Source organism: Nannobrachium achirus (genome assembly GCF_963921795.1).
Source record: "Nannobrachium achirus genome assembly, chromosome: 6".
Classification (NCBI taxonomy): Eukaryota; Metazoa; Chordata; class Actinopteri; order Myctophiformes; family Myctophidae; genus Nannobrachium; species Nannobrachium achirus.
Genome location: NC_137815.1, coordinates 21917462 through 21942306, shown reverse-complemented (window position 1 = coordinate 21942306; position 24845 = coordinate 21917462). Strand labels below are relative to the sequence as shown.

The 24845-nt window shown below is 43.9% G+C and overlaps 3 protein-coding genes across 3 annotated transcripts in view; 2 read left to right on the top strand and 1 right to left on the bottom strand.

Annotated features, from left to right (window-relative positions):
* Window positions 1–10518: 10518 nt before the first annotated feature.
* Window positions 10519–11586, top strand: LOC308286900 (ADP-ribose glycohydrolase MACROD1-like; the record flags this gene model as incomplete). The annotated part of the gene is made up of 1 exon (XM_080728022.1): window positions 10519–11586. One exon carries the CDS (start codon window positions 10519–10521, stop codon window positions 11584–11586), a length of 1068 nt encoding a protein of 355 aa, XP_080584148.1.
* A 3375-nt stretch (window positions 11587–14961) lies between these two features.
* Window positions 14962–21490, top strand: LOC308286899 (exosome complex exonuclease RRP44-like; the record flags this gene model as incomplete). The annotated part of the gene is made up of 2 exons (XM_080728021.1): window positions 14962–17783; window positions 19714–21490. The coding sequence occupies 2 exons, from the start codon at window positions 14962–14964 to the stop codon at window positions 21488–21490; spliced, it is 4599 nt and encodes a 1532-aa protein (XP_080584147.1).
* A 2874-nt stretch (window positions 21491–24364) lies between these two features.
* Window positions 24365–24845, bottom strand: part of nol8 (nucleolar protein 8) — a 23035-nt gene continuing 22554 nt past the window's right edge. Inside the window, exon 19 of the mRNA XM_080729093.1 lies at window positions 24365–24547. Within this exon, the coding sequence (XP_080585219.1) occupies window positions 24488–24547 (60 nt within the window). The 3' untranslated portion in view covers window positions 24365–24487. The remainder of the gene's footprint in view (window positions 24548–24845) is intronic.

Here is a 24845-nt window from a genome sequence, read left to right as displayed (position 1 = left end):
TTTCCCCCTCTCGGATCGATAAAGGACTATCTGTCTATTGATCCACTCTTATGTTGTTTTCACTTCTTTCTTTTTTTTTAGATTACTTTTGTAAACAGAGAGACAGGAAGGGTGGGAGGGAGGGGGGGTGTGACATGCAGCAAAGAGCTTTTGGTCGGATTCAAACCCTGGCCAGCTGCAGGGAGGCTGGTCCTAGTATGTACATGAATGCACTCTTCACTGATTCAAGGGGGGGGCGTAACCAACCCCCCCACCACCCCCACCCTTTTTTTTCTTCTCTCCTTTTTTTCCACATTTGTATTTTTAACTGTGTTGTATTACTCTGTAAAATAAAGTAACTACCGCCAGTCATTTATTATAGTACGATAACTGGTTATTATTATTACAAGTCGCAGCTGTCAAGCGGAAATACCTTGTATCTCCATAATACTTCAACTTTTTATGTTTTTTTTTTTTTCTTAAACGAATGCACTACTTCGTCACAATTTTCTCAAAAGTAGAGACAATTGCCTATCTACAGGCGTACAGCTTGCGGAGCGGCTATTTTCACTATTTTTTAAATGTTTTTCTTTTTTTTATATAATAAAAAGGGAACAGTTTTGGACATACCTGACAGCAATTATGTATTCACAATTATGTAATTTGGTGCTACTATTAATGGCTTCTCATTTAAAAAGGTGTTTTTGACATGCACAGGTGCAGATAGCGGTGAGCAGTGCAGTGTTGCTACGGTGTCATTTTGTTGGAGTGTGTGTGTCTTGTGTAAAATGGTGGTCTGTTGATGTTCCATGCAGAGGAGGTGGGCCTGGCTGTGGGAGTGAGCCACAGTAGCCAATCAACGTCCAGTTGGTTGGTCTAGGCTGCAGCTGATTGGTTGATATTCTATCTGTCATTGCAAGAGCTTTTGTAAAAAAAAAAAAAAAAAAAGAAGGAAGGAAAAAAAAGAAAAGAAAAAAGAAATGCAACAAATAAATTCTTGTGGTTATAACTTGTCTCATTCTTGGTCTGTGTGTTTGTGTGTCAGTGTGTGGTTTCTAGAAATGACTTTCAGAATAAAAGTGAGTGGACTAAAGGAGGTATAGGGGATTTATTTGAGCTGATCATGTAAAACCATTACCATTAGTATATAGGTCTATCGGTCAACACCCATAAGCCTCTGTGTGTGTGTGTGTGTGTGTGTGTGTGTGTGCGTGCGTGCGTGCGTGCGTTTGTGTGTGCGTTTGTGCGTGTGTGTGTGTGTGTATGCGTGCGCGCGCTTGTGAGCAGAGGCTGCAGGCTCTAGGCAGGCACACAGAACATAATTTTAACCCTTTGTGTACCAAACCTGAACCAATTTTTATGCCAATAGGCTCTGTAGTAGTCTGGTGTCCATATAACAGGATCTGTCTGTCTGTCCCAAAGCTGGCGCTGCTATTAGGTACATTCAGTACACATATTTAAGCATATAATGTATACATATGGTATGCTTTATGTTATTTTGTCAAATACGGCGTCTAACTAATTTTAAAAGGGAAACCATTTCATCTAGACACCAGCAATATCAAAGATATTTACAAGCTCTCACATGTTTTAAAGTGAATATTTCTCACAGTTGGTATATTCATAATCTTACCTTCGATTACTACTGTAGTAATCTGCCGATTTGACTAAAGTCCATTGGTTGAATGGTTCATGATATGCAAAGGAAAGACAGACAAAGACACACTCACTGATATTTGCATAATTTATAGATAGATACAAATTACGGCAACCACTGCTACTATTACAAAAACTATCACTACTACTATTACTTGACATTCATATAGCACTTTTCTAAATACTCAAGAGTCGCTTTACATACTGTAAGTGTGTGGGCTCAGGGTGCTGGTACTACTAGACTGCTGCTGCTACTACATGTACAGTACAAAAGCTTTACTACTGCTGCTCTTAAATGCAGTAGTATCTGCAAACAGATTCCGACGTACAGTTTATAGATCCAAATCTTGTTTTAAAAGTTAACATTTCAAACTTTATTGGTATACAGCGTCTTTCAAAACAGAGGTATACAAAAGAACTTGGAGTGCAGGATATGGCAGCAGCCATCTGCTTCTCCATATTTGGGCCCATATGCTGCCTGTCACTGACTTCTGATGTACAACTACTTTGTTACATCAAATAGTGAAAACCGCAGAACTAGCTTGTTGGGAACTTGCTGGAACTGCTATTCTGCCGAAGGTTCACCTGTTTTTGTCAAATGTTTGTTTGTCGACTTCAGTGTAAAGCTAAACTGTGGTCGGAGCTATAGGGACCCTGGGTCCCTGTCTGCGGATCACTCACTGCTGTCACCTGCAATAATAATCAGTCAAAATCTTCCAATGGATTCTAAAACTAAACAGGAAGTCAATGTAGAGACACTGACAGAAATACTTCTCTGTTTGGAACAGGAGACTAGGTTTCTAGTCAACACTGTCTTGAAGTCCCTGCGTGTGCGTGTTTGTACGCGTGTGTGTGTGTGTGTGTGTGTGTGTGTGTGTGTGTGTGTGTGTGTGTGCGTGCGTGTGCGTGTGCGTGCCTGGCTTGTGTTTCAACTTTCGGTGGCCATGTTTTCTTGCCAACTGCATGTTTGTGCTGCGTCCTGATTGGCTGGTTAGTGCACAGGCTCACAGCCCTGGTCAAAGTTTCCGCCCCTCTGAGCAGACAGTTGTACTTTTCCACTCCTCTCTCCTCTCTTCTCCTTTATGCTCTGTCCTATGGCTCTCTCCTTTCCTTTACTCTACTCTTGTCTCCTCTCCTAGCTCTCTGTGCTCTCCTCCTCTCCTCTCAGCTCTCGTCTCCTTTCCTCTCCCCTCCCTTTGTCCCTCCCACCCCTCCCCCACTGTTTCTCCAACTACTCACCCATGAAGTATTCGCGTGATTCCTAAACCCACCAGGATTGAGTTAAGACCCGCCTCCTCTGATAATCTTAATGAACGTCAGTGCTGCTCGCTCAAGTGCAAAGTACCTACTACCTAGTACCTACTGATCCGTTACAATAATACACGCAGCATAATACGCCCAAAGCCATATCCAAACCATAACAATTTAACTGATAATCAGTAAGAGTTTTTATTTTGAGCACAGTAGTGACAAATTAATAGCTTTCTCATTACGTTTTTCTCTTTAGCAAAGTTACAAAGTTTTAAGCACAGTAGGCCTACAATTAAGTCAGTTTCAAGTTTTTTTTAGCACAGTTTATTTTGAGCACTGTAGAAATTAATAGCTGTGCATTGTGCAAATGCAGACTTTTCTCAAGTACAAGTCTTCATGCCTCTGACTTTATCAACCCTCCATGTGTCAGGCAGGGATTTCAGCCACTCCTGGAAGTCCTCGCGTTTCCGCGAGGCGGGTCTTAACTCAAGCCTGGTGGGTTTAGGAATCACGCGAAGTATTCACAGGTTTGCTCTGCCAACACCCCCCCTCCCATCAGCACACGTGCACACGCACGCACGCACGCACGTACGCACGCACACACACACACACACACACACACACACACACACACACACACACACACACACACACACACACACACACACACACAATGTTTTCATACTTATAGAGAGTTATTAACAAGAGTGGCAAAACATTTAGCATTAGCACAGCTAGCTCCCTGGTTTATAAATATGCCTAACAGAGTCTATAGGACACATTGACATTCACAGGAAATGTGCTGTTATGAGGCTAGGTGGTTAGGAGGAGGCAGTATGCAGTAGGTCCTATCTTGCACCCAGCGCAAATCGATGCAAAGTACAATGTAACTGACATTGCTAGTTTACAGTTACTGGTTGTGGACTAGTGTAAGTTGTGCCCCAAATTGGTCCTGCATGTCTACTGTGCACTGGTTCCCATTAAACCTTAAAGGAGCTATAGTCAACTTTTTCATTGTAGGTGTACATCCTAGTCTACAGACTAGGATGTAAACAAAGTACGGGCCCTGTAAATGTAAACAAAGGGCCAAAATGATTATTTTATCATTATGTTACGGTTTTTGTGGTCATTTTTTAATTGAAACACATATATGAAGCTTATTTTTTTATAAAATATTTTCGAAACATTATTTTTATTTTAGCATCCGTTTTTCAAGAAAAAGTTGACTATAGCTCCTTTAAGATACATTTGGCGTCTTCCCAAGACCCAAAACTAAAATAAATAAATAAATCCCCTAAGTACTATTTTAACACATTGACCGCCATTTTAACATACCTCCGTACTCCCACCTGCCATTCGTCTCCATAGACTTCCATGTAATTGGGTGTGCACGGATCATGCACACCCATGCCTAGATAATGCACCACGTGTGTTCACATTGCTCACAGCTTTCAAACAAAAAAATCCGAATGGAAATCCGTTCAGGCATTCATGAGATAACAGCCACTATGTTTAACAAAGATGGCTGCCAAAATGGCTGCCATGCTTGAAAGATGGGGTTGCTATGGGGGTTAAACATGCAATTTCGCGATTGCTATCATGCCTACTCCATTTTTGGGGGTCAAAAAAAAAATTGAAAAAAAAAATTTTTGAATTTTTTTTTTTTTTTTTTTTTTTAAATTCTCGGGACTATCGGGCCTGGCGGGGAAAGACATTGGAATAATCTCGGGACTATCGGGCCTGGCAGGGAATTTATTTCATTCTTTACATATGTTTTTCTTTCTTTCTCTTTTTTTTGTTGAGAATGTCAAAGTTTATCTTTGAGATAATAATGCCAAAATAAAAGGTATACATGTATTGTATGTATATTAGCGACTAAAATGGGTCCCGATCCATTGTTAGTAGTGTAGCACAGTATTTCTCTGCTATTTAAAGAGCACTTCAGATAGATTGACCTGTACCTGCACTGCAGGCGGGTTGAGCATGGTGAACGTGAACTCTCATCATGTGATGTTTATGTTTTGGGTTAATCAGTAGGCTTCTGTCTTTCTTTATCTGTCTCTTTATCTGTCAGCTGCTCAGCTGATCACCAACGCATGCTTGCACAGAAACAGGTACTGGGACATTAGATCCCTATAACTGGTGGTCTGGGGGTTAATTAAGTATGCGATAAGGTCTTGCTGCGCGGTCATTATGGCTTATATGGACACGACGGGGTAATAATTCCCCGAGGCGGAGCACTTATCACCCGGCTAATACATAAAATTAATAATTTGACTCAAAACTAAAATCAAAACAAAGTGTTTCCTTCTTTACAGACGGCTGAAAGTGCATCCCCTCCGAGCGCAACACGGTCACCTTGGAAAACAAGGAAGTGCTGATCAAATAGAATCCATTTATGTTACTGCGTCGTCTATTTCTCGCCTCAAATGTTTTTAAAGACATTCTTCAGAGCAACGTTTGGTTGTAAATGTCGCTGTGTGTTTGTTTACATGGCTGACATGTTGGATACGGCACGAAATCCACGCAGTGCAGCCTGAATACAGCAGCTGCTCTGAGCCGTTGATTAGGCAGCGGTGAATTATAGAGCGGAGCGGTCATTATACGCTCATAATTCACCGCTGATTTCAGCGCTCGACCAATCAGAATCAAGCATTCAACCAAGCCGGGTAATAAGGGACAATAACATTTCTGCAGTGAAAATGAGTGGAGGAAAACTGATGGGTAAAGTGAAAACCAACATAGGTAACCCAGTAAGACGCCCTAAGGGCGAGAAGCGACCCTGCCCTAAAGGTCACGCTGAAACAACAGGGACTGACGCAATATGTCCATATATGGGCATTATGGGGTTAATGACGTCCATATATGGGCATAAGAGGGACAAGGACGGAAGTGTGACCCGCGTTGCGACAACCACATTGGCTATCATGAGACTGACAAAATATGTCCATATATGGGCATTCCCAGATATGGGCTTAATATTGATGACATCAGTTAATTCGCAAGTGTGGTTGGCGTGACGTGAGTGACACTTTGCGAATTAATTCTGTCTTGGCCATATATGGAGTGTGACGTGAGGCGTGACTGACTGCCACTGACCTCATCAGGGTTTCACGAGGTCAGTGTCGGTCAGTGTCGTGACCTACATATATGGAGATCCAGGTGATGATAGTCAGCTCCACATAATGGAGTTCCATGTGTTGGACCAACTTTCTGTCTTGGCCAGATATGGCACGTGACATGAGGCGTGACTGACTAGCACTGCAGGTTTTCATAGTTAATGCGACCTACGGTCGCAATAAATGGTGAGTGCCAAATCGTAATACATGACAAAACCAAAACTCACCACCTAAACAACAAGTTAGCCAACCAAAGAAAAACCTACTATAAAACAAAAGTACAGAGGTTGGCATTCACACTTAGTGTGCTGAATATAAAATTAGTGTGCGTTAAAAAAAACAGAAAATGCTTAACAGAAGGCACGCGCGCCTTCTGTTAAGCATTTTCTGTTTTTTTTTACGGAATGGTATATTGGGCTAACCTTTACGTTGTCGCACGCGCACACACACACACACACACACACACACACACACACACACACACACACACACACACACACACACACACACACACACACACACACACACACACACACACAATACTAACCAAAGTTTTGTTATCACTACAAATGACCTACAGAACCCATATCAAAACCAGAAAACGGGCCGAACACAGAGAAAAGAACAAACAAAGTATTTTATCTTTCAGGTCGACCGAGTGACCATCATTATTGATAAGCAAGTGTTAAACAGACAACCTACCACACCAACATGTGTCCAGCATAGAACACGCAGTGATGGACACAATAACCTCACATTATTCCTAAAAGGACATAACTATAGTGCCAGACATGGATGGAATCATGCAGATTGAAACTAATTGGCCTCTGTTAACAAGACGCTAATCTGGGTTCCCAGAAGTTTTTCACTTTTTGGCCACTAGGGGCGCGGGGGGGGGGGGGGGGGGGGGGGGGGGCTTATCAGGAGTTAAAGAGATTGTGAGATGGACTGAAGGTCACCTGGTGGAAAAACACATTGAGATAAAAGATAAAGGAGGCACACACACAAACACTGTTCCACACTGCACTCTGATCCATACTCTCACACACACACACACACACACACACACACACACACACACACACACACACACACACACACACACACACACACACACACACACACACACACACACACACACACGCACACACGCACAGATATTGAATGATATATTTAACAATCAATCGCGGATCTTCAAGCTCAAAATTGCTACACATCCTAACCCCAACACAAATATTTTCCTAATTGTGGAAGTCTAACTAAATTATTTTTGTAGCCAAGCCTAGAAAATGGCCCTTACAATGTCTATTTCTCAAATTCTATATACTTATAGGGACATTTGGCTCTCACAAGTAAAGATACCAGTTAGACGCCCTAAGGGCGTGTTGTTAAGGGCGCACGTGGGCGTGCAGACTTTAGGATATAGCCCCATATAATGTACATATAGCCCCATATATGGAGATCCCCGATGTCATCAATATCATTCGGCAGAAGGATATAGCCCCATATATGGAGATCCTCAGTTGTCTCCATGTATGGCTATCCAGGGTTTGATGAGTTCAGTGTGGTGATCTTCATATATGGGGATCCAGGTGATGATAGTCAGCTCCATATATGGAAAGAGAGAGAGAGAGAGAGAGAGATCGAGATCAGACCCGGCTCAGCAGAAGGATATTATAGGATATAGCCCCATATTGGTACTCCATATGTGGAGCTACCCGACACATCCTACTGAATTATCTGCATGGGTCTGACCTCATGGATACACGAAAGAAGAAGACTCCGTATTTTGACCAGGATGATCTTTAGCTCCATATATGGGGAGCCGGCAAAGCCATCTAGTGCTCGCATCAGTCTAATGTAGAACTCCATATATGACATAGCTGACATTTCGTGACATACAGTAAGAGTGATGTCACAAGCACACAGACAAGCACTATAGAGGGTGGCCATTACCCCTTGAGCTCAGATGCAAGAGGAGTGAAGAACCGAAGAGAAAGAAGGGTGACAAATTAAAGCTATACTGTGTAAGTTGCTAAACTAGTGGTCAGTAGCGGTATTGCTTTTTTCGGCCGTTTTTCGCCCGGAGTCGCCGCGGACCACTGGAGCGGGGCCGCAAACCACCGCGACCAATACGAATCCGTAGAGTGGTAGAACGTAATTTTCTGACAAGGATTTGGGGAGTAAGAGGTTAAGAATCCTTCACCATCGTAAACACTGGTTGCTGAGGGAGGCTACTTCCTGAAGAGACGGCAGACACACTGTGATTGGCCGGTAGTGTGTCATGTGTGTATGATCCGCGATGTGATTGGCCAACGTATACACAACGTATACAGATGATGCAGATGACATAATTTTGCCGCGAAATCCGGTCCCCGGCCAGGATCATAGAAAACATATAAAGAGAAGGCTTTAGAAGCTGAAAATAACGGAGTGGGTGTTCTAAAACTTTAGCGATTTAACAGTTAGGACAATTTTAAGATTTGTTTTATAAAAAAAGTTACATAGTATAACTTTAAAGAGGGATTTTGAGTGACAAAATAAAGAGGGATTTTGAGTGGGGGACAGGATGCACCATAACAAATTGGCCAAAAAAGTTCTTCAATAGTGCTGCACCTTATTAGATTATATTTACGGCCAGCAGTGTATATTTTGCTACTGTACACCAGGATAAGCTATTTTATTTAAGTTACATTTTGAAAACCTTTACTTTAATTGAGTATTACCATTTGTTCAATACTTTATTCTAGCCTATTCCCTGCATCTCCATGCAAAATATTTTGTAATTTAGTTTACTTCACTACACGTATTTGACAGATATAGTTACTTTGCACATTAATACATACAGTAACTTGCAGTACATGCAGCCTATTGGTGCAAAGTTGTGATGTGACATTAACTTATGAAGTACGTAGGCTCAGGCATCGTGATTTTAACAGTAAACCGAAACAATGTACCATATTGCTGCCCTACAATGTTACGTCTGACAGAAAATACTATTTTATTGGTACAAAATAACAAAAGGAAATAAGATTGCTCAGTTTATTCTAATTGCTGCAATTTGCTATGCTGCAACCTGCAACTTGCACTGAGGCAATCATACTTGCAATTTCCTGAAAATTCACCTTTCTTGTTTCATAATAATATAAGGGTAATAATAATAATAATAATAACTAGAAGTACTGTTCCTACGAAACAGTGTGGGCTCGCTCGTGACTATATTCTGCAGCGTGCTAACTGTCAAGTGAAGCTCAACCAACTATAACACCACTCCCAGATGTTTTTCCGCCTTTGTACTGTTGTGGCGGAACTTGATAAATAAATAAAGTATTGGTTGACCCTATAATGTAAATTCATGTAATTTCTAGGCAGTGTTTCTCAACCTGTGGGTCGGGACCCCCCACATGATTTTTTTGGGGGTCCCCAGATGACAGAGCATGAAGTCACAATTTAAGGACTTTTAGACATTTTTAATACCTAAAAAAAATTTTTTTACTCCATAAAAAGTAATCAACAAATTATATGCTATAAAAACTGGTCAAACATTGGCCAAGTTGTTAATGATAAAAAAGGCGCAATGAAATGGCTGATCTACAAGCTCACAACGCCGGAGCAGGCGCTGTGAGCTTGTAGATCGGCTATTTTCATAATATTCACCTGTTGGAACCGAGTCAAACAAAATGGAATGCCTCAACTCCTAAATTTGTTGAAGGCATGACAGTTGCGTCGATACAACCATAACTCACATCTTGGAAAATCGGTACGTACGTTGTACGTACATGTATTACTATTTTGTTTGAGGTGTGTGTTATGTACATTGGGCCCGATTCATCAATCTGGTCTTAAATATAGTGTAAATAAAGCAACTAAATCTGGCTTATATTTCAGTTTTACCTTCAAAATCCCTTTAAAATCCCAGACTAAAAAACGTTTCTGAATCTGACCCCTAACTTGGTAATTGTCCTAAATGCCGGTAAGATATGGGTGTAATTTGTCCGTAAAGTGCTTGATGAATCGGGCCCATTGTCTTTTAAGCCTAAACGATATAGGAACATAATATAATTACTAGTAAGATGCCCCAGGGCGACAAGCGACCTTGACCTAAAGGGCGAGGTTGCACCATGTTTTTGGCCGTCTGGCCAGTGATGTACATCGGACCAGTTAACCATATATGGAGATCCATGTACTGTATATGGAGATATGTTGTGAGACCCCAAACATGCTTACTGAGTTATTCGTTATGTGAAATTCCTATGACGTCTATCACATCTGACATCATACATACAATCTCTTTTATGCCCATTGGTTTAAAATTGATGACATCAGGGATCACCATATATGGGCAGGCTCTGATGCTACAATGACATATTTGGGTCATACGTCACAGTGTAATGCATATAAATATTGCCATGATAAAGTCCTCCGTCACTTAGATCAATCGATACCTGTGAGACTATAGTTTCTCTCCTTGAGTGTTTCATTATTTAAACAAGGTAAAATTAGAAAAGTATTGATGTCACAGAACACGGGTGCATCTTTCCGCAGCAGCGAGCGGGCCACCATGAGGCCGAACTCCTCCTGGAAAGAAACCAAGGACTTCCTGCTGTCTCTGTCTGTCGAGGACAGGCGACAGCACTACAAGGTTCCCAGATATATTCCACTGAGGAACATCCCCGTTTTCACTCCCACACCAGATGGCAGCGGAAGGCCTCTCTATCCCCGGAACGAGAAGCTGGACCAGAAGATATCCCTCTTCGCCGGCGACATCACGAAGCTGGAGATAGACGCCATCGTCAACGCGGCCAACGAGCACTTGCTGGGGGGGAGCGGCGTGGACGGAGCCATCCACGAGGCTGCTGGCCCCAAGCTGAAGAAGGAGTGCATTACCCTCGACGGCTGCGAAACGGGCCAGTCCAAGATCACGGGCGGCTACGCCCTCCCGGCGAAGTACGTGATCCACACGGTGGGGCCTATCGTCTGGGGAGGGGTTAAGGCGAAGGACAGGGACGACCTGAGGGAGTGCTACAGGAGCACCCTGGAGCTCGCCGTCCGGAACAACATTCGCACCCTGGCCGTGCCTTGCATCTCCACCGGCATCTACAGCTACCCAGGGGAGAAGGCTGCGCGCGAGGCGCTGGCGACCGTGAGGGAATATCTGGATGAGCATCACGACAAGTTTGACAGGGTCATCTTCTGTGTGTACCTGCAAAAGGACAAGGATATTTATCTGAGGAATCTGCCTCTGTTCTTCCCTGGGGGTCCTTCTACGGGGCCCATGGATGAAGAGCTAACTGAGGAGAAAACCTCCGCAGATAAAGAGCAAACTGAGCAGAAAACGTCCGCAGATAAAGAGCTAACATCCACAGATAAAGAAGAGAAAATGCAGGAAAACGCTTCCAAAGGGCCCATAGATGATAAAGAGAAAACGGAGGAGAACGCTTCCAAAGGGCCCATAGATGATAAAGAGAAAACGGAGGAAAACGCTTCCAAAGGGCCCATAGATGATAAAGAGAAAACGGAGGAGAGCGCTTCCAACGGGCCCATAGATGATAAAGAGCAAACTGAACATGAAGGGATGTGAGCTCATCATCCTGTTATTTCAGTGATTCTGATTTTTTTTTCCCAAGTACTATTTGGATTCATTTGATACCATGTTCTTTGAGCGGTGCTCCTGGAACAGGAGCTATAGCTCCAACATCTGGCTTTGTCTGGTCAAAAAACAATGGGAAACCGCGTTCAAAAATGTCCGCGCTTAAGTAAACTGAAGCGTGGCTACAATGTCCGGCTTACATCGTTGCACAAACAGCTCAAGGTTTGTTGGTTGTGAAAACCGGAGGGAAAAACATCTTCAAAAATGACCTGGGTCCCATTGGATAAGATTTGCAGGACATGCTGTGATTGGCTAGTGGGACGCTTTAATTTTTCTCATAAATATAGCTCCTCTCGTTGTGAGCTTGTAGATCAGCTATTTTTGGCTAAAGTTCTCAGAATAAGGACACTAGGGTTCAAGTGGTTAATATAAAAAATAAATAAAAAAGGTTTCTATCACACAAAGATTTGGAGGACCCCCTATAGTAACTCTGAGGACCCCCTGGTGAAGACCGTTGCCTTAAATCGTTGATTTTGCTATAAAATAAACAAATAAATAAAACAAAATAACATGTGAAATTTAGGGACGGCAAGTTGAAAGTGGTTAAATTGGCACAATAAATACTTTATTTTTTATGATTCCCCATTTATCTCTCCAGTTACCCTCCTACCGCCCCCCACTTTGAAAACGTGTATAGGCTACTCATAGACCGTAAAAAGTGAATGGACAGCGTTATGCCCATAGACTCTACAGACCGTAAATTAAGTCTATTTTGCAGGGGAGTGCAATCAGCCATCCCATCTTTCTATATCCTGTCCTGAAATGGAAACGGAAAATTAAAATTAAACCTCGGTTCGAAGTGAAGCGGTGAATTTTTATTCTATGTGTTCTAGAGCTATGAAATCTGTGTTCTAGATCTATAATTTTTTTTATGAATTCTGAATGAATGAATGATTTTGTCTGGAGGGCCAAATTGTCATGTGAAGCTTGACCAATCCTCAATTCTGCATGCACGGGACATGACAAGGCCACTCCTTGGGAATCTATGGGAATCCTCAAAAAAACATGTACGGGACACTGGGGACAGACAAAGCCACTCCTTGGAAGCGGCTTTCACAGCTTCAAAAACTATTGGATGGGACAGAGCGGGGGGTGAACTGTCTCTTCCTATATCACCTTAACTTAGAAGCCGGATCCATGCCCCTTGGTGCTACTGTAGGTGGAAGCTGTGCACATTTTCACCCCCTATGGACATAAGTGAAGGTGCTTTTTGGATGTGCAGTGACGAGTCTATAAGCATGTGATTCCAATTTGGTATTGACAGGAAATTGCATGCAAGAGTTTTTTTTTTTTTTTTTTTTTAATCCTCTTTGACGCTCATTACGCGACCTAATGATCATTTGTAATATTGTTTCTGCAACAAACAGTGGCATTTGTGCATTTAGCTATATAACTGGAGGGGGTACAGAACGTTCCCACTCATTTCAATTCAGTTTTTGCCAGCTCTCGCATACAAACAGGAAGGGGCGATACATGATTCAAAGTTGGGGATTGGACGCTGCATTCATGATACATTTGCATACATTTGTTGTAAAACTCGATTTTCAAGCTACTTTGGCGACCTCAAGGGCGAGGTCGTGGCATGTCTTGGCCGTCTGGCCAGTGATGTATATCAGACCAGTTACCCATATATGGAGACTCCTGGTACCCATATATGGAGATCCATGTATATGGAGATAGGCTGTGAGACACCAAACATGACTGCTGAATTGTACGAGGTGGTGGGGGGGAATGCATTGTGCACATGGGGTGATCACTGCCTGCCTCCTGTGAATTGTTTTATTTTTGTTTATTTTATTTTTATTTTGTTCAGTTATTTGTTATGTGAAAATCCTATGACGTCTATCACATCTGACATCACACATACAATCCCTTTTATGCCCATTCATGGAGACCCCTGTCTGAACCAGCCACACAGATATGGGCAGTCTTCCTCCATATATGGGCATTCCCATATGAAGTCCTGTTAGATATGGACTTAATATTGATGACACCAGGGATCTCCAATATGGGCATAAAAGGGATTCTGTTAGAGTTGTTCCCATAACATCACAACATACAATATTCTTTATGCCCATACACGGAGATCCCTGTCTGAACCAGCAACACCTCTGTGATGTCACCTGTTTATGCCCATGTATGGAGATCCCTGCTCTGAGTATCTGACATCACTGTGATGTCACCTGTGATTCATGTCACAGTGATGTGTGAGGGGAACCACAGTCAGGCGTTACCCGTCCGGACGGACGGACACGGTCAAGCTGTGACAGTTCTGACAGTAAACTGCGACCTACGGTTGCAATAAAATAATATATAAATACTAAGAACTCTGTCGAGGTGCAAACTTGCGTCTTGTGCACTCATGGCCATATGAACTAACCTACTTGTGAGCCAGCGGAGAGCGAAAGTACTTTCTGTGGTGGTGACATCACCAAGAACGGTGTTCCCTCACTAAAGGCCCTGCCTTTGTACTGTCAATCAGATACAGACAGCACCGAAAGTAGTGACTTGCGCGCTACGCTGGTGCAAGTAATAACAGACGTCAATGATGTACTGTATATGAGACTTGGCATGTCCTTACTCATTTGTGCCGGTAGCTATGAGGATTTACAACAAGACTCATTGGTTGCTCTGCCAGGTCAAGGTGTCAAATAACTTGGAATAAAATGTACCAAGGACTCTGACGTATGACTAATGACACTTTGTTTTTGGTGGGTTACTGTGAGGACACTGTAACCTAGTGATGTTTTTCTGCAGAGTGCAGGATAGGTGTTATAGTGTATACCTTTCTTTGAATGCTGTTATTGATGGTGCTTCTTATTATTTCTTACCTTTATATTGCTGACTGTATCTGACGGTCATCTTTTCGACACCCGACTCTAACCCTCACCCTAACCTCCGTGGAGTGAGTCGCTAACCCTCCGGTCGAAATGATGGTCGTTCGAAAGAGCGCGATTTACCCCTTTCCTTACTCTGTATCTGTTACTTTGTAACCCAACAGCTGTGCTGCCTCTGTGTGACAAAAAGTCCCCCTGTGGAACCAATATCTATATCGGGCTGAAAACTGGAGGTCTCAGTTGGAACTGTTACCCCCGCGACCCGAGTCCTGATAAGCGGTTGAAGATGGAAGGATGGATGGATGGGCTGAAATGTTGCCCAAATATGGAGTCATTCATCATAAATACTTCTTACATGAGTGACATCAGTCCACCATATCTGACGCTTATGGTGCCTTTAGCGAGTTGCATCTGTAGATGCTGTATTATTAAAACATGCCTACGTTCCCTCGTTTGATAATTTGGCACAATGTTGAAAAACGTATCTAAAACGTATGTTAGGAAGACTAGGTCGGGTGGGGTGACGAAGATAGTGAGAGAGCACTACCTGAGAGATGATATCTGGTGTGGAAGTGAGGTTTGCACTGAATGCAAACAGGAGTCCACGGTGCTGCGGAAAGATGCAATCATCAAGAGCAACCTGTGCATCTTCCCACATTACCTGCTTCCCGACACTAACGTGGTGTTGCATCAGATTGACGTGCTGGAGGACCCTCTGATTCGTAACGTCATTATCCTACAGATAGTGCTCCAGGAGGTCCGCCACCGCAGCCCAGCAGTCTATAAACGTCTGAAGGACATCACCCATGACAAAGACAAACGTGTTTATACGTTTACAAACGAACACCACAAAGACACGTTCATTGAGCGTGAACCGGGGGAGAGCGCCAACGACCGCAACGACCGTGCCATCCGTGTGGCCGCTACATGGTACAACCAGCACCTGAAGACCACTGAGGTGGAGGAGGATGGGCTCAAGGTGATCCTCCTCACCAATGATCGAGCGAACAAGGAGAAGGCAGTAGAGGGAGGACTTCTAGCATACACATGTGAGCAGTACATCAAAAGTCTGACCGCAAACCCTGAACTGGTGGATCGTCTGGCATTGACCAACAATGAAAATAACGAAGTCAGTAGCAATAAGGTGGTGTTCCCGGAGCATCTGCCTCTCTCCAGAATCCAAGCAGGCATCAAGAGCGGCACATTCCTCCAGGGCACCTTCAGGGCCAGCAGGGATAACTACCTGGAGGCGACGGTCTTCATCCAGGGAGAGGGGGAGGACAGCAACGAGGTTCTCCTGCAGGGTCTTCAGCAACTAAACAGAGCGGTGCACAATGACATAGTTGCTGTGCAGTTGTTGCCGAGAGACCAGTGGGTAGCACCCTCTTTGGTGCTGCTGCAAGATGAGGGCAGCACCAAGGACGATGACACCACAGAGGACGAAGAGGAGGATAAGCCGCTGAAGAGCGTAGGGCCTGAATTAGCCAGGAAACCCACAGGCAAAGTTGTTGGAATCATCAAGAGGAACTGGAGACCGTTCTGTGGCATGCTAAACGTCTCTCCGATTAAAGGGGCAACGCGACACCTTTTCACTCCAGCAGATCGGCATGTCCCCAGGATTCAAATTGAGACACGTCAGGCTGAAGCACTGGTGAGCCAGAGAATCATGGTGGCTATCGATGGCTGGAATAAATACTCCAGATACCCCAATGGTCATTTTGTGCGTAGTCTGGGCAGGGCAGGGGACAAGGAGACAGAGACGGAGGTGCTATTGTTGGAACATGACATCCCACACCAGGCCTTCTCTCAGACTGTGCTCAGCTTCCTCCCCAAGATGCCCTGGACCATCACACCAGTGGACATGGCTGTGAGAGAGGACCTGAGGCAGTTGATGGTGTGCAGTGTGGACCCTCCAGGATGTATGGACATCGACGACGCCCTACACTGTAGGGAGCTGGACAACGGAAACCTGGAGGTTGGTGTCCATATTGCTGACGTCAGTCACTTCGTCAGACCTGGTAATGCGCTGGACACGGAAGCTGCCAATCGAGGGACCACTGTTTACCTATGTGGCAGGACAATAGACATGCTTCCTGAGTTGCTCAGCTCCAATCTGTGTTCTCTACGCTCCAATGTGGAGAGGCTGTCCTTCTCGTGTATCTGGGAGATGAACCACAAGGCAGAGATTCTGAAGACCAGGTTTACAAAGAGTGTCATAAGCTCCAAGGCATCTCTGACCTACGCTGAAGCCCAGTTGAGGATAGACGATGTCTCCATGAATGATGACATCACCAAGAGCCTACGAGGCCTCAACAACCTGGCCAATATTCTCAAACAGAAGAGGATAGAGAACGGTGCATTGACCCTGTCATCTGTAGAAGTTAGTTTCCACATGGACAGTGACAACCATGACCCAATTGACCTCCAGACCAAAGAGCTCATGGAAACAAACTCCATGGTGGAGGAATTCATGTTGCTTGCCAACATTTCTGTGGCCCAAAAGATCTACCAAGAATTCTCGGAGTGTTCCCTGCTCAGGAAGCACCCCGCACCACCCTCATCAAACTACGACATCCTCACCAAGGCTGCCAAGTCTAAGGGCCTGCAGATCCATACAGACACGGCCAAAGCTCTGGCTGACTCTCTGAACGTGGCCACAGTGGACGGTTTCCCTTATTTCAACACACTGCTGCGCATCCTGGCCACCCGTTGCATGATGCAGGCTGTCTACTTCTGCTCCGGCATGGACAGCGACTTCAACCACTACGGCCTGGCCTCACCCATATACACACACTTCACCTCACCCATTAGGAGATACGCGGACATCATAGTCCATCGTCTGCTGGCGGTGGCTATAGCAGCAGACAGCACCTACCCAGACCTGGTGGACAAACACAAGCTGTCTGCCCTCTGCAACAACCTCAACTACAGACACAAGATGGCTCAGTATGCACAGAGGGCATCCGTGGCCTTCCACACGCAATTACTCTTTAAGAGCCGAGGCATCCTGAATGAGGAGGGCTACGTGCTGTTTGTGAGGAAGAACGCCATCACTGTCCTCATCCCAAAGTTTGGCCTGGAGGAAACCGTCTACTTTGATGGCAAGGACACGTCTGGGCCAAAGCTCAGCTTTGATGAAGAGGTCCCTACTCTGACTGTAGAGCAGCACATTTTCCACATGTTTGACAAGGTGAAGGTGAACATCAGTGTAGATGACTCCAATATTCAGCACCAGAAGATCCGCATGGACCTGGCTGAACCCATGATTCCTGGTGTGAGCCGGGAACTACAGTTGGCTTTCCAATAGTAGCAGTCGTAGTAAAAGCTCAAGCATTGAATTTAGTTTGACATAAAGTGCTGGTATAGCATCTCCATGAGGCCTATTTTTTAAATGTCTTACTTGGCCTATGGCAGTAAGCACAAAACATTTGACGCCGATCAGTATAGTTTGCAAGATGTGCTCTCGCAGACAGGCTTTCTGGCACACTTGAATGAAGGGAGAAAGAAAAAAGGAAAATAATAGTTCCAGACGCGTTTCAGCTAAGTGGTGTGTGTTACTTTGCGCAGGTGTACTGTTGAGTTAGGTGAAAATAATTAAATAAACCGCACCTGTGCGAATGAGCGGCGCAAAGGTCAACACACTCTCATACCCCACCACGACACATGCAGAGTTGAACTAGTCCGGGGTCGGGCGCCCCCGCCGCCCCATATCTTTTCTGAGCAGGGGTCATGCCTTTCACGCAAATGGACATGCATTGATGCCCAACCCCCCCCCCCCCCCCCTCCCCCTTGTCCCCGTTGTGATTCATTCAAAATGTTCAAAAGCCTGCGTTTTGTGCGGCCAATTACATAAGAAACATCCACAGGGCCAGGTGGCGGTACTGCATGGTTCGTTTTAAAGGACAACTCCGCCCTAAATAACATCTAGGCTCATTTTCCTACTTATATTGATCCCAAATTACTGTCCATTGGGACTATTAGGCAGAATTGATCCTGTTGTCCAGTTTCCCCAACAGAACACAGAAACCCCCATATACTGTAGCTTTGAGTGGAGCCCATAAGCTTATTGCTTTTACACTCTTTTTTTGCGGTTAAAAGTGATTAATTCTTTTCATCAATGTGTTACCTGTTGTCATTAGAAACACATCCATGCCTTGTTTGTCCCACACAAGCCACCACAGTCTCATAAATCATGTTTTGGGCACAACTGCCAATCAAAGTGACTGTACTGGCCAATCACAGCGCGTCTTTTTGGGACTTGGCAAAACACATAACAACATAACATCTGTTTAACAGACTGTGGGGGGGGGGCTTGTGTGGGACAATGATGGCATGGATATAGATTGATGAAAGAAAAATACTTTTGACTGCAACAAATAGTGTAAAAGCGATAGGCTTATGGGCTCCACTCTAAGCTATGAGGGCTGCTGGGCTCTGCTGGGGAAACTGGACAACAGGGTCAATTCTGCCTAATAGACCCAATGGACAGTAATTCTGGATTTTCAATATAAGTAGTCAAATGAGCCTAGATGTTATTTAGGGCGGAGTTGTCCTTTAAGGCCTGTGAATATTTTGAGTGCATAGCACTTCTTAGCAGTGGTGGATATAACTGTATTTAATGAAGAACTTTGAACTTTACTTGACTATTTCCACTTCTGCTTCATCTCAGGGGTAAATGTTGAACTTTTTACTCCATTGCAATTGTTTGACAGCTTTAGTTACTAGTTTGTAAATCTAGATGAATACAAAACATCCATTAACCACTTGTGCGTGCCATATTTTATACTTCAGTAGTATGTAGTACATTTGGATGTCAATAGTTTTGTACTTTTACTCAAGTAAAAGACTGACCTCTTAACTCGGGCAGCCGATAGAGTTAAGTGGTCAGATGGATGGTTTTGAGATTTTAAGGTGCGGCCCCTGATCCACAAAAGGTTGAGAACCACTGGACTACATCATAGACACGTCATAGAAGAGTGTGGCAATGTGACATCTCGGTTTAAGTTCTGTTTGGACACCATTGCAGCTGGTCTTGGCCTAGATTTAGATAACCAGCTGAGCTCTTGGTCTTTTTCAATGAGTGCTAAAATCCGCATTTTCCCGTTTGATACTTTATGGGCATCATACGGAACTAAAATATGTCCGTTATTAAGAGTATCTGGTCGGGTGGGGTGATGAAGATAGCGAGAGATCACTATCTGAGAGATCGTATTTGGTGCAGAAGGGAATTCTTCACTGAATGCAAACAGCAGTCCAATGGCATAGTGCTTGGAACCATAAAGAGGAACTGGAGATCACTTTGTGGCACACTAAACGTCACCACAGCGGACCGGCGTATCCCCCAGATTTGCATCGAGGCGCGCCAGGCTGCCACGCTAGTGAGCCAGAAGGTTATGGGCACCGCGGGGGACAAGGAGACTAAGATGGAGGCGCTGCTGTTGAAACATGACATCCCACACCAGGCCTTCTCTCAGACTGTGCTCAGCTTCCTCCCCAAGATGCCCTGGACCATCACACCAGAGGACATGGCTGTGAGAGAGGACCTAAGGCAGTTGATGGTGTGCAGTGTGGATCCTCCAGGATGTATGGATATCGACGACGCCCTACACTGTAGGGAGCTGGACAACGGAAACCTGGAGGTTGGTGTCCATATTGCTGACGTCAGTCACTTCGTCAGACCTGGCAACGCACTAGACATAGAAGCTGCCAATCGAGGGACCACTGTTTACCTATGTGGCAGGACAATAGACATGCTGCCTGAGTTGCTCAGCTCCAATCTGTGTTCTCTACACTCCAATGTGGAGAGACTGTCCTTCTCGTGTATCTGGGAGATGAACCACAAGGCAGAGATTTTGAAGACCAGGTTTACAAAGAGTGTCATAAGCTCCAAGGCATCTCTGACCTACGCTGAAGCCCAGATGAGGATAGACGATGCCTCCATGAATGATGACATCACCAAGAGCCTACGAGGCCTCAACAAGCTGGCCAGGATCCTCAAACAGAAGAGGATAGAGAACGGTGCATTGACCCTGTCATCTGTAGAAGTTCGTTTCCACATGGACAGTGAAACTCACGACCCCATTGATCTCCAGACCCAAGAGCTCATGGAAACCAACTCCATGGTGGAGGAATTCATGTTGCTGGCCAACATTTCTGTGGCCCAAAAGATCTACGAAGAATTCTCTGAGTGTTCCCTGCTCAGGAAGCACCCCACACCACCCTCATCAAACTACGACATCCTCACCAAGGCTGCCAAGTCTAAGGGCCTGCAGATCTATACAGACTCGACCAAAGCTCTGGCTGACTCTCTGAATGCGGCCACAGTGGACGGTTTCCCTTATTTCAACACGTTGCTACGCATCCTGGCCACCCGTTGCATGACGCAGGCCGTCTACTTCTGCTCCGGCATGGACAGCGACTTCAACCACTACGGCCTGGCCTCACCCATATACACACACTTCACCTCACCCATTAGGAGATACGCGGACATCATAGTCCATCGTCTGCTGGCGGTGGCTATAGCAGCAGACAGCACCTACCCAGACCTGGTGGACAAACACAAGCTGTCTACCCTCTGCAACAACCTCAACAACAGACACAAGATGGCTCAGCATGCAGAGAGAGCATCCGTGGCTTTCAATACGCAATTGTTCTTGAAGAGCCGAGGCATCCTGAATGAGGAGGGCTACGTCTTGTTTGTGAGGAAGAACACCATCACTGTCCTCATCCCAAAGTTTGGCCTGGAGGAAACCGTCTACTTTGATGGCAAGGACAAGTCTGGGCCAAAGCTCAGCTTTGATGAAGAGGTCCCTACTCTGACTGTAGAGCAGCACATTTTCCACATGTTTGACAAGGTGAAGGTGAACATCAGTGTAGATGACTCCAATATTCAGCACCAGAAGATCCGCATGGAACTGGTTGAACCCATGATTCCTGGTGTGAGCATCCCAGATTCGGAGACTCAACCATACGCCAAGAAACCCAAACTGGACCGCTGACACAGAAAGTACCTCAACAGTGTTCTCTAAACGGAGTAGTTTGAAAAGATTTTTACAAAGGTTTTGGTGGGCTTTTTATGCCTTATTTCAGAGGGGAAAAAGTTCTATATTTCAATGTGTCATTAGTTCAACTAAGGGTTAGGTTTAGGCATACTTTTACTGAGGTTAGGGTTATGGTTAGGTTTAGGCATAGTGGTTAACATTCACCCGGTTAGCATTCACCAGTGTGAGTGTCGGCAGGTTAGCATTCACCAGCGTCGAACAAATGGGAGGTCGAACAAATGCTACGTCGCAATATCGACACGCATTTCAGAGGTCAATGTAAAGAGAAAGGAAATAAAGACTAGAGAGGAACGACATGTGAGACAAGACGGGTTGGATTCAAACCCAGCCTCTTACGTTCACAAGGAGCAAATGGTCTGTGTCTCGCTGAGTCACTTTGCAGCCCCACAGCGCACACATCTTAGATGCACTGACAGCATTTTATGTTTTGGGGAATTAACACCTCTTTCATCCATTTTACAATAGTAAAGTATCCATTTTACAATAGTAAAGTAATACTGCTTTTCCCAGAGCCAGTCAGTACCATGCCCAATACTCTTGATATTGCTGGTAAGCAGAAGACCCACATCTGAAAACCTTACCAGCCGTACAGGGACTCATCTGGGTATTTTCAGACATTACAACTCTCAGTAGTAAACAGAGTTGTAAACATCTTGGCCGAAAATAGTTGATCTACATTATAAGCTCACAACAAGTCGCAGCATGTCGTGTTGTGGATCGTTTATGTGCTAAGAGTGTGTTTTTTATAACCGTTTCACAGTGCAATGTAAGTCGATGAGGAGTCTATTTTGGAATATCTTTCTAATCAACAGAGCAAGATTAGAGTTATATCATGGCAAGGTAACTATACTGCCCAACACTCTGTCAGGGGTCTTCAATGTTTTTCAGGCCAAGGACCCCATAGCTGTGTGAGAGATCAAGAATGGAATCCTAGTACTACATATATTGTATTAAAGGAGTAGTTCATCCCCAAAATGACTTTTTTCTATTGATTACTCATGCCATGGAGAGTAGAGTTCAATAATATTTTTTGGTTTTTGTCACATTCCTAAGACAAAAATTTGATTCGAGTAAATTTACCCCCATTGATTCCGGATGGGGACCCGTTTCGAAACGGGTCCCCATCAGGAACGAATGGGGGTAAATTTATTGTTATCACATTTTTGTCTTAGGAATGCGACAAAAAACTAAAAATATTATTGAACTCTAGTCTCCGTGGCATGAGTAATCAATAGAAAAAAAATCGCACCCGTGCGAAGTGAGCGGTGCAAACTAATTCCTGCGCGAATCAGTGTTGATAGGCATGCATAGCAATATTCTTTTTGTTGTGTATGATGTCAGTCTAGAGGTCTGCTCAGACTATATAAGTCTTTATCGTCATTTCTCATCAGTTAGTTGACCAAGCTACGGATTGTAACTTGTAAGAGTGTCATAGTGTAATGATGAGTGACCTTATTTACCTCCAGAGAGGCCTCCAGAGAGGCGAGAAGAGGCCAGAAGATGAATATTTTAGTTTTTCAAAGTCTGTTCATTTGTACATTTAAACTTGTATTAGCTGCCTATCATTTATAACCTGTAAGATTTTCCACAGTCTGTCTAAAAGTGTGGTTATTTTATCGCTTATAAGTGATATTCATCTAATACAATTTTGAGATTCAAGGTTAGCACCGCTCAATAATTTTTTATGACGTATTTTACGCGGCCTAAACGCGTTCTGACGTATTTTACGCGGCCTAAACGCATTCTAAATCAGGGTGAACCAATCGATTGCCTCTGTGACTATGACATCATGGACAGATCAACAGAATCGAAGTGTTTCATTGGTCTAGCGAACTCATGTCATCATCATTTGTGACATCATAGTTTTGGTAAAAAAGCGGTCTATAGGAGCGGTTAGCACCGCTCAAAAAGTCATTTTGGGGGTGAACTACTCCTTTAAAGGAGTAGTTCACCCCCAAAATGACTTTTTTTCTATTGATTACTCATGCCATGGAGAGTAGAGTTCAATAATATTTTTTGTTTTTTGTCACATTCCTAAGACAAAAATTTGATTCGAGTAAATTTACCCCCATTGATTCCGGATGGTGACCCGTTTCGAAACGGGTCACCATCCGGAACGAATGGGGGTAAATTTATTGTTATCATATTTTTGTCTTAGGAATGTGACAAAAACCTAAAAATATTATTGAACTCTACTCTCCATGACATGAGTAATCATTAGAAAAAAAGTCATTTTGGGGGTGAACTACTCCTTTAAGGGTTTTCATAGACAGCTTCATATACAGTATAACAGCACTGTCATCAGTGTTGTGTAAATCAATGTTTTTGTTTGTTTCCACATTATCTTCTATCAATATATTGGATTCAGGTATGTTAATGTGTATTTTCACTTTCAGATATTTAACTCACTTACACTCAAACTTGACCCATGACTCTGTAGTACTTTTTCCCCTCTTCGCCGAAAATAGCTGCAGATCAGCTATTTTCGGTTTATGTCCCCCCAAAATAGGTAGCTTACCTTACTACAGTAACTCCCTCCTTACTGGCCTCCCGCCCCTTCCTATAAATACCCATTGGAACTTCAAACTCCCCATTTAACCAAGTAAATCTGTATTTTTTTGTCTCTGTAGAGACAAGTGTTATTATTTTTATAGGACAGCATTTGTATGATGTTGATTCATCAGAGAAATGACACGAGATTTATTTGAGGTTTCATTTTCATATAATTTCTTAATTCAGCTTTACAGTTTACAGTCAGCTTAGCAGATAAAGAATGTTTGAGGCCTGAAAAATGTAATCAAAAGCAAAAATCGAATTATGATGAGAAGACAACGTAAAGTACAAATGTATCAAACGGTCCCTGCAGAAGATTGTGGTTGCACTGATCAACTCCCAGTGACCAACACTAGAAGACTGATTGTACAGGTTGTGTGTTCAGCTTCTGTGAGAAAAGTTGACTTTCTTCCGGGCTTCTCTGTGTTTCTTACGGTAGTCCTGTTAAATAAAAGAGACACACCACATAAACACACACAGAGCAAATCTTTTGAATACAGGTCATCCATTCTATTCACTGTGTTTGCAAGCCTGTTTCTGTGTATTTCCTAAACAAGGGTTCCCCAATAGGCGGCCTGCAGGCCATTTGCGGCCCGCGGGGGGCTACTGTCTGGCCCACACCAACCCCAGTAATAATGGTGGTATAAGAGCAGCAACAACACTAGTATATCGTCGTTGTCGGGTGGAAATCTTGTATCTCCAAATTTGTACGTTCTTTCGCAAATCATACAAGGCCGTC